Source organism: Populus nigra, chromosome 16, assembly GCF_951802175.1.
Source record: "Populus nigra chromosome 16, ddPopNigr1.1, whole genome shotgun sequence".
NCBI lineage: Eukaryota > Viridiplantae > Streptophyta > Magnoliopsida > Malpighiales > Salicaceae > Populus > Populus nigra.
Window position 1 is genome coordinate 12,021,039 of NC_084867.1, and position 10,765 is coordinate 12,031,803.

At 34.7% G+C, this 10,765-nt stretch overlaps 1 protein-coding gene across 1 annotated transcript; it reads right to left on the bottom strand.

Moving 5' to 3' along the window:
• Window positions 1-7,233: 7,233 nt before the first annotated feature.
• Window positions 7,234-9,757, bottom strand: LOC133675276 (floricaula/leafy homolog). The gene is made up of 3 exons (XM_062096603.1): window positions 9,315-9,757; window positions 8,395-8,729; window positions 7,234-7,721 (listed from the first exon to the last, which is right to left on the bottom strand). Exons 1-3 carry the CDS (start codon window positions 9,748-9,750, stop codon window positions 7,359-7,361), a joined length of 1,134 nt encoding a protein of 377 aa, XP_061952587.1. The 5' UTR covers window positions 9,751-9,757; the 3' UTR covers window positions 7,234-7,358.
• Between the last annotated feature and the right edge of the window lie 1,008 nt (window positions 9,758-10,765).

Below are 10,765 nucleotides of genomic sequence, written 5' to 3' on the forward strand. Positions count from 1 at the left end.
ACCCTCTCTTTCTCTCTAGTGTTTCTCTCTATTCTCTCTACTCTCCCACACATAATAGCATAAGCTTAGCTAGCTATTTATACACGAATTCAAAACAAGATAATTCAACCTTCAAGTGTGAAGGCGGCTGTGGACGGTGGTGTGAAGGCGGCTGGCGGCTGCGGCTGGTGGCTGGCGGCTGGTCGGTCATAGCTGGTGGCTGGCTGGCCGGTGGTTGCCTTCCTTGACCTTCTAGATTGAGTTTAATATTCAACAGAATCAATGTCTCTCTTGATCACGAGCACCAAGTTGGAGACAATCCCTCAACATCCAAGGATTGGATTCCCAAGAGATTAGCATTCCTTCTGATCACATGTTATATTATTCCGTTTGGGTCAATATATATTCCAGCCCTTTATTCCCCCCTTTTATCTCCCACTTTTATCTCCTTCATTGACATATAAACGAAAGCAGCTCTTACTTTACTACAACAATATCAAAAGTCAATTTTTCAGTATTATGAAGATAAAACAATCAGAGTAATAAACAGTTGACCTCGAAATCGAGTTCAAGATTGAATGTATCAGTATAAACTCAGAAGGGGTTGGAGACTGAAGGAGGGAGCTAGTTCCCTCCTTTGTAAACGCCGTCTTATTTAAAATTCATCAAGAGATATCAATGTTTGAGTTAGTTGCAGAGTTCATGGAGGAAATGGATGGGTGATGTATTCGAAATTGTAGCAACTGAATATCTTGAGCATTCAAGTGAGGGATCTACACTATTAGAAGAGGAACTGACTATATGAATGATCTAGTAAATGCTTTTTATTCACTATTATGATAGGTTTAGATCTAAGAGGAGTTATGGTTATGTCAAATTTGGTTAGCATCTTAATATTATGACGAGAGATTGGATTGAGCTAAAATTCTTCTAGGTGATTCTACTTGTAGTTTTTTCATTGGTAGCCACGATGTAGTTAATTAGACTATTGGATCTTTAGAATCATGTTTCAGGTCTAAATATTTCTGTTTGGATCAATTTTATTATTTTACTTATGTTTTTTCAAATTTTATGTTTTAATTTAGTTTTTCTTGTTTATTTCCTTTATGTTTTTTGTTTCCTAGTTGTTTTCTAGTAGAAGTAGAGTTTTTCAGTCTATTTGTGTTTGAGAGTGTGATTGTGGTTTCTTTTCAAAGTGCTTTTTACTTGAAAATGTATCAAAATAATATTTTTTTTTATTTTTTAAAAATTATTTTTGACATCAGCATATTAAAATGATTTAAAAAAATAAAAAAATATTAATTTAAAGCAAAAAAATAATTTTTTTTTTAAAATTTTTCAAAAGCGCTTTTGAAACGCAAAAACAAACAGCGCCAATTTAAAAGTCTTATAAACCACTATTTGAAATAATTTTGTTATTTTACCTATGTTTTTTTTATTCTATGCTTTAATTTAGATTTTTTTTATTTCTTTTATGTTTTTGGATTTCTTAGTTGTTTTTTTAGTAGAAGTGGAGTTTTCTCACATATTTAAAAGTTTTATAAACCTCTTGAAAAAATAGCTACCATATATTTTATATTTAAAGAATAAAACTGTGAATTGAAGATTTCAATCTACGACCTCTTCGCTCATTAAACATTATGTGTTTTTTAGTGTTTCTACATTGTTGCTATGCTATTTAACTTACGCCTGCATCAAGTGGGATACTTGTGATCTGCATATTATTAAACATGTTGCTTCTATAGGAAGGAAAAATATAGCACCAAGTGCAGTCGTTTCAAGAAACAAACTGCCTTACAACATTGTTCTTGAGGCAGTGAGGCTTGGTTCTCCAATTGTACGACGCGTCTTTCTAACGTTAATGACTGTTATTCGTATGAAAGACTAGCCATCAAAAGCTTAAAACATAAGAGATAAGCTCTCAGACAACATACAGATCTATGAATGTGTAGAAACACGAATAATAAAAAGGAAAAATGAATCATACTTCAATTCTTTTCAGTATTTCACACCATGTTCCAATGGCTGGGAGTATCACCATAAAGTGCACTCGTTCTGCAAATATGATGCAATGAGCCTGACTTGTAACTAATTGAAGAAATTTTAATGAAGCAAGATTGTTTTCCTGTACAGAACTCCTGGAGTACAAAGGGATTTTTGTGCTATTTAATTATTCATTGCGTGCAAATAGAGAAATGGCATCGTAATGCTAGCCCGTTAAAAGGTTACCAAGGCCCACATACTAACTGAAAAGGTAACAAATCCCACCCATCGACAATGAAAGCTACCAAATCCTTTAACTTTAAGCAAGTAATCAGTGAGAAATGTGCATCGATGAAGCCTCTGGTTATTTACAGCTGAAGGCGACGAGCCTAAAGGTATCAAAGCATTCAAGAATGGACTTCATAGAATTAACCTCGTTATACAACTCCTTCTACCTGTCTTGTTATTGAACAGTGGGCTCACCCCTTTGGACTTCTAGTGCTCCCTAGTGGAACCAAAATACAAAGGCACTTCAGGTCCCACGGGCTCTCTTGTACTCAATATTTTCTTTTCTTCTTTATTGTCTCCCACAATAGCTTGTCATCTTTTGCTTGGTTTTCCTCTCGGCCTGTGAACTTCGGAGGGATGGAAAAATGAGATATTATCATTTTTTTTCTTATAATACATTAAAAAACTAAATAGTAATATTAATTTTTGGGCCAAGTACAATCAAACCTACATAGTATTTTATACAATATACACATCTTCATAATTTTTTTTTATAAATATCCTAGATTTTTATAAAATACTGATATTAAATATCTTATAATTGAGAAATTTAAATATTTCTTAAAATATTTATCTTAAAAAAGTCTATATAAACATATTTCTACGAGTATAAACAAAGCTTAAGGAACATTTAAGTTCAAAGAATACTCACTCTCCTCATCTTCTATATAAACACTATATTGACTTTAAAGTATTATAATGTTTTTCTTGCAGGTTTTGCAGGAGAATGGGCAAGTCTAGCGATTATCTAATCTCACTCTCCTGTAACAGTTTTTTTTTTACATAAAGTTTTCCACATATTCAAACAATCTAAAAAATATACTAAAAAAAAAGTGGCAAATATTTCAAGCTGTTAGGGAGTGATTAAAGTATGAAATACAACTCAAAAGAGTTTGCAAAATTCTATAAAAAAGAAGATGTCGAACGATAACTTACCGTCGGATATGCTCAATAAAATGGAGTATTAAAAAGAAAGAATATGACTGTAACATAGATGGCAAGATCAATGCTAAAGGAGAAAGATCTTCTAGATAAATTTTGGGCAGAGACAATATCCATTATTGTATATATACTAAATAGATGTCCAATAAAAGCAATGATAGATAAAATTAACACTAGTTGAAGCATGCTCGGAAAGGAAGCCTTAAGAAAAACATCTCAAAGTTTATGGTAGTATATGTTACACTCATATTCCATATGCAAAAAGAAGTAAGTTAGATGCCAAGACTAAGCAATGGATATTTCTTGGCTATAGTTCAACATCAAAAGGCTATTTAGTATACAATCTGCAAACCAAGAAGCTAATTATCAGTCGAGGTATCAAGTTTAATAAAAATGCTAAGCATAATTAGCATGAAGAAAAAGTTGAAAAAAGAACGATCAATTTTCACCAAACTCAAACTGATGAAGGAGATGTTGAAGAAATTAGAAATCCATCATCACCACCAAGATTCTCTTCTTTAACAAGCTAACATCAACCTCTCCAAGTTCACCTACATCATCATTAACTACAGGGCAATGAAAAAATTCTTTCAGTTCACCAGTTAATAAAATAAGATCACTAATTGACATTTATAAAGTTACAACTTTATAGTTATAGAGCTTAAAAGTTATGAAACTGTATCTAAAGAAGAAGTTTGAGTGATGTTAATAAAAGAAAAAATTAAAATGATTAAGAAAAATAAGATATGAGAGCTAGTGGATTAACCAAAAGATAAAAAAAGTCATTAGAGTTAAGTGGATCTATAAAACAAAGCTTAACTTTGATAACTCAATTAAAAAATATAAAGCAAGGTTAGTAGTAAAAGGCTACTCTTAACTATCTAAGATCGATTATAATGAAAAATTTGCTCTAGTTGCTTGGCTAAACACTATTCGAGTATTAATTGCTTTAACTGCTCAAAATAGATGGAGAATTTATCAACTTGATGTGAAGTTCGCTTTCTTGAATGGAGTTTTAGAAGAAAAAATCTATGTGGAGCAAGCGCTCAACTTTATAGTAAAAAGTAACAAAGACAAAGTATTAAAATTGAAGAAAGCATTATATGAGCTCAAGCAAACACCGAGGACTTGGTATAATAGAATCAACAACTACTTCAACAAATAAGAATTCGGGAGAAGTAAGAATGGGCCAACACTCTACACTGAGAACTTCTTGAAAAAATTTAAGATGAAATGATGCAAAGTAGTTGCTACTCCACTCGTGACTAATGAGAAATTACAAAAGAAAGATGAATTAAAAAAATATAGATGCATCAACATTTAAAAGTTTAAACGGTAGCTTATTATATTTAACAACAACAAAACTAAATATAATGTATTCAACAAGTCTATTATCGAGGCTCATGCAAGGGAGTTGCTAAAAAAATACTTAGATAATTACAAAGAACAAAGAAGTATGGCATATGGTATAAACCAAATGCAAAAACAAGAATACTTGGATACACAAACAATGATTGAGCTTAATCAATTAATGATATGAGAAATATTTTACAAGATATATTTTCACTTGATTCTGGAATATTCTTTTGAGCATCTAAAAAGCAAGAGTTTGTAGCACAATCATCAGTTGAAACAGAGTACTTTGCAATTGTAGGAACAACAAGTTAAGCTATACGGATTAGAAGAATATTATAAGACATGGAAGAGAGCCAACAAGGATCTATAATGATATTACATGATAATAAGTCAATGATTTCATAGCAGGACTAAACACATATCAATCAAATATCATTTTCTACAAGTAGTTAGCAACAAAGAAATCCAGTTCAGTATTGTAAGGTTGAAGAACAATTAGCAAATATCTTATGAAAATGCTTCCACGAGTCAAGTTCAAGGCACTACGAGATCAACTTAGAGTATCAGTTAAGTGCATTAAGATGAAGTGTTAAATTATTAATGCACTTAAAGAAGATTTAGAGACCAATTGTAGAAAATTGTATAAACTATAAATTAGTGCTAAGCTAAGTTTGGAAAGTTCTAGAGAAATAAAACAAATATTATAGATGTTTAAGGAAAGAAAAAATGCTTGTTCATAGCTCTAAGACATTTGTCCTAAAACTCTCCTCCTTAAAACTTTACATGAACTACAAATTAAACAGATACATCCCATGAAGTTATATTATGATAACAAGGAAGTATGTGATATAGCTTATAATCTAGTACATCATGATTAAATGAAACATGTTGAAATCAACCGATAGAGAGATTAATGAGATTTCTCATGTACGGTCACAAGACTAATTGGCCGATATACTCATAAAGACAGGTTCAACCGTTCAAGTCAAGCATTCAACCAATGTCTCAACAAGTTGGGCATGAATGGTGTTTATCATCAAGTTGAAGGGGAATGTTACATATCATCATGATTAATACCAGATATGCTGTGAGAATCAGAGGCCTATAATTGTGGGATTGTATATTGTTAGCGATAGGAGTTACAAAAGATAGAGTCATTACTTCCTAGACTTTAGGAAGAAGATTGTTGTAGTTACTAAACATAAGGAACAAGAATATTGCACACGTACGAGGCTGTTAAAAAACCAGAAAATGGAATGAGAAATATATAATAAAAAAAGGGAGTTGCAGAATTCTTCTCCTGAACATTTTTTTATCACAAAATACCATAGTATTAATTGAATATAGTTATAGAATCTGTTATCACAGTCCTATCCATGTGATGCAGCAGCCAGCAACATAGTGAACAACTTAGCAGAAATGCCATACTCTCAAGTTTTTCATGCAACACCACCATAGATACTCTACTTACAAACTTGCAATTAATTCTCTGGATTATAATAGAATGTTCAGGACTGGAAACATTAGCAAATTTCACCAGTAAAATAATCGTGCACACTCTATATGAATATTGAGGTTTAATAGTTTCATACTATTAAGAATAACATTATAACAAAAAAAGTTAAGAAGCTCAGCTCTACACTATTTTCATACAGTTTACGACACTAAGATAACGGGCAAAAGAGCCCACAACCACATAAGCAAGCCTCTTCTACGGCTATAAGCAGTGCTGTGGTGCGGAGAAATCCTGCTATGGCTTCGAGGTTAGTCCAGAAGAAAGTTATGCTCACGTGTCAAGTTTCCTAGCAGGTACATCAATAGGAAAACGAAATGCCAGAACAGTGGATTCAACTTCATCTGTTACCATCCGAGGGAAGGACAGCAAAGATCAGATCCATGTTGATGTGGAGGAAGCATCAAGTGTAGTAAAAGAGGTCACTGATGGCCAATATGCTATATGTTTACTACAGTTTCTCTGCCTGCAGATAATCAAGCTTCAAAAGAAGAATGAATTTCAAAGGTTAAGCTCTGGTTTAAGCACCAAAGGAATGCTGTCACGCCCAATTTCCAATATCATTCCACCGGACCCCAGATGTTTTTTTAGCCATTGCCCTTTTTGTGCATCCATTTGTTTGTCTGTTTTTTTAGTTACAAAGGAGAAGCCATTTGTTAAGCATGCATCCTTGTGTTTTTTTAGTAATTGAAATTTCTGGCAACTTTCCATTGTTTCCCCGTTTTTATTTTGCATTGCAGGCTGCCATGATACATCTTTTATGGCATCTAACTTTAGCACCATTGCATGGTTATGGCAAAAAAAACAGTAATGGTTAACAATTAGAAATCAAATCAACAACCTGACATGGCATTTTGCATGTTGGCACCTCAAGAAGACAAGAATTATCCATGCCTTTTATCTTGTCATCACGTGTTTGTCTGTTTAAAGTAACAGCCTATGAACTGTACTCAAATTTTGGACAAGTATTACATGCAGTAGTATTGTAAGGGGGACTGCACCACCAAATTAATTTAGTGGGTCCCAAGTGGCCCCTTTTGGCCATTTCGCTCAAATTTATGGACACTGAAGGCACCAGCAGCCTAGACTTCCCTGAAAACTAAATTAGAAATATAATAGTTCCATTGACGTAAACAATGATTAGAGCCTTTAAGCATATCATGATATATAAATAGTCAAGGATGTGAAATTTAATGAACCATCCTCCATCAACCAATACTTTGTCCTGACCTCGCTACAACATACATTTTGACAATTTTATAGAGATAGGAGTATTTATCTTGGCATAATTAAGAACTCAAAACGGCAGGTGACCTCCAGTACCAGAGACAGAGCTTGAAGAAGTGGCACTATTGCGCTCTGCATAACAAAGTTGACGGAGCTTGGTCGGCACATACCAAATGGCAAGCCGAGGATGAGCATTGAAAATGGAATCTATGTCCCAGCCTTGGCGTGACGCGATGGCTACAAGGGGCTTGTAACAAGCCTGTCTCCATGCCCCAACATTCTCTCCTCTCTCCTTGAACGCTCTCCTAAGTGCATTGGATGCATCCTCATCGAGGCAATGTAAAGCATAGCAATGCACGTAGTGTCTCATTTTGGGCTTGTTGATGTAGCTTGCTCCTGCCTTCTTGGCATACCTAAACACCTGATTTGTCACCTATAACCAAACACAAAACAAAAACAAAAACAAAAAAACCATTTTTCTTAGCATAATTACTCACTGTTCCATTTAGGGCTAATCAAATTCTAAGTCCTAACCATCAACATGGGCTTTCAGGTTCCATGGCAGGAAAACACTAGAGAAACTCAGAATGTAATGGATTTTGGTCCAGTTCGACAATAGTTGACATCAACCAGGTTTCACAAGATCCACGTGACACGACATTGTACAAACTTCCAAAATCAGAATATTTGAAATATTCAAATAACGATGATCGACTAGTAAGGGTAACCAATAAGTATCCCACTGCAAATAGCAGGTCTAAAATGACAGGGACCAGAAACCAGTACATGAGTTGTCACGTTTTTATCGGGACAGCTGTGAAAGGCAAATTCAGGTGGGGGCATAACTCCAGTCCAGTCCAGAATACAATGGCTGGTCTATGTGGGCCCAAGACAAGAACCATTGAAATGTTGAGACTTGCAGAAATTAACGGTCTAAATGTGTTCTTTAGACACAGTTTGTTTTGTAAATATTTTTGAAAAAAATTAATTTTCCAGTATTTATATATTATTTTAATATATCAGTATTAAAAATAAATTAAAAAAAATAAAAAATATTATTTTAGTATATTTCTAAATAAAAAGCGATCCAAGCGGACTCTTCATACCTTGGTGGGGCATTTTTCTCCTCTCTCCTTGGCAATGCTTTGGACTTGGATCAAGAAATCACGACACTGTTCATATAAATGGAAGAGGTAATCAAGACCGTTCTTTTTGCCACGTGCCACTTCACCAGGCTCTGTTACAATGAATGGGTGCTCCCGCTGTCTCTCACAGATAGCACCACCATGTTCATCATCTCCATCAAGGTCCACCACCTTTCTTTGGCCTTTCTTCCGCCCTGGCTGTTTCTTCCTCTCCCCCGCTGCCACTGCCTCCCATGTCCCTCTTCCACCGCTCCCTGCTGCCTCCTTGTCTTGCTGTACTGGCTCCTCAGAGAAACCTGAACACACCACCACCCAAGAAACAAGCAAAAATAAAAAATTAAGGAAAGGAAAATAAGTTTAATAAGTTCATGTTATTTAATTTTTCGAAACAATCAGATGTTGTTCATTTATTTTCTAGAAACCAGCATGAGCTCAAAGCTATTAAGCTAACTATTACCTTGAGAACTGATTTAAGCTAAGTATGTATGGCAATTAACAAGAAACCAAAAGCTAGCTAACCTGGACTTAGTTAAGAGAATTACTACTCTAATATTGAGCATGGTGATTAATTAGCAAGAAACCAACCCTGCAAAGTAGAATTGATATGACTAGAGTAAACATGCATTGGTGTACCAGCACTTATACTTGAACTAAATTCCATATATAAGAAAAAGAAAAGGGAATAAAAACGATTATTGTATATGGAAATTATAAGCTGGCAAGTAACAACTTATAATAAGCTAATTATCTTATCCAAGTATACATAGAATTAATTTACTCTATAAAACTACAACAAATTGGCCATGGACTCCTATAGCTAGTAATGGTATATATGAGCTTAGCATAATTACACTAAAAGGTAGAATCAATGCTAACCAAACCTTCTTGGGAGAGAGCATCAAGAGTATTTGTATTATTATCACCAGAGAGCAATTGCCTACGCCTAGGATCCTCCTCATCAAGCCTTCTTCTTTCAGCTCTAACAGCAGCTTTAATACCATACCTCTCACCAACAAGAAGATCCCACCTAAAGATCTGAGACAAACTATTCATCATTTCATCAAGCTCCTCATCTTTCATGTCCAAAAGGGTGTTCACTGTGAACCCGAGTTCAGCTATTTTTGCTGCCGTGTAGTACCTAATACCATAAGCTTGAAACAACTCCTCTAGCCCACATAGCTCCCTTGGCCTTACAGCAAACGCCGCAGCCGGTGGCTGCTGAGGCGGGGGCACCATTTCAATCAGACGGTTAGGATGTGGCACCATTGCTCTCGTATCCCATTTGAACAAACTCGCCGTGAAAGCCTCCGGATCCATATCTATCTGCCCCCTTGTCTCTCTCTCTGTGATCTTTCACTGGTGCATGTCTTGGATTTGGTAGATATATAAAGACAAGTGAACTTCTTGTTTTATTTATATACCAAAACTGCCCTTAACAGGACAAGTTTCTTGTCTTTTTTTCTTTTTTGTATGTATTGGGAAGCTAACAGAATTAAAGGGTTTTGATGTTTCTTCGGAACTGGACAGTTGAAATCGAACTAGTCAGATCTTTGTGTCATTCACACATTTGGTTCCCTGCATACATTCTTCACTTGAAGTTCTTCTATCCACTCATCTCTTGACACATGATCTACTTGATTGGACTCCTCTGCTGTTAGGTCGTATATTGTTTTACTACCTCCCTTTTACTTTTTTACTTCAACATTCAAAATACTTTTTTGCCGTCCAATTTTTATCATTGAGGGTAATTGAGTTCCTTTTCAATCTCTAGATAGTTAAAGTTACTTTTCGTTTAAGTTTTTGGTGAATTAATCCACACACAATTAATGGTCTCTAGATAGGACAAAATTTGAAAAAAAAGAGTTAAGAATTCTTATAATAATCGTCTTATTTATTTCGAGTTTTTCAATATAATAAAATAAATATGAACAAAAAAGTTCATAATCCAAGACCTTGAAGAATTAAGTATTAATATATTTATATCATGTTATATCCGTATCTTTGTAGTTCTTCGTCGTGGCTTTGCAGTGTGGTTACTGCGTAAGCAGATATTCTAGTGGCTTGGGTTATGGTGTCCTTTTAACCGTGGGATTGATGATTTAGACGTCACTAGAATCATCTTAGTTTCTGGCTCATCGCAAGGTATGATGCATCTGAGGGTGCCAGATACTGTCTCCTCGACTTTCTCGTTACTCATGAGGTTTTTCTACTTGGTTGGATTTGCCTGGTTTCGTTCATTGCTGACTACACGAACCTGAGAAAAGTATGAAAATACCCTTGTTTTCACCAGACATTCGCTGCCTTATTCCTGATCATTGTTTCCCCCCCTTGC

Bases quoted from the DNA above. Each gene is read 5' to 3' on its own strand.
- LOC133675276 (XM_062096603.1), bottom strand. From the start codon at position 9,750: ATGGATCCGGAGGCTTTCACGGCGAGTTTGTTCAAATGGGATACGAGA. The intron at 8,730-9,314 runs GTTTGGTTAGCA...TGGTGTGTTCAG, and splicing joins TGATGCTCTCTCCCAAGAAG to GTTTCTCTGAGGAGCCAGTA. The intron at 7,722-8,394 runs GTATGAAGAGTC...GTTTGGTTATAG, and splicing joins GAGAAAAATGCCCCACCAAG to GTGACAAATCAGGTGTTTAG.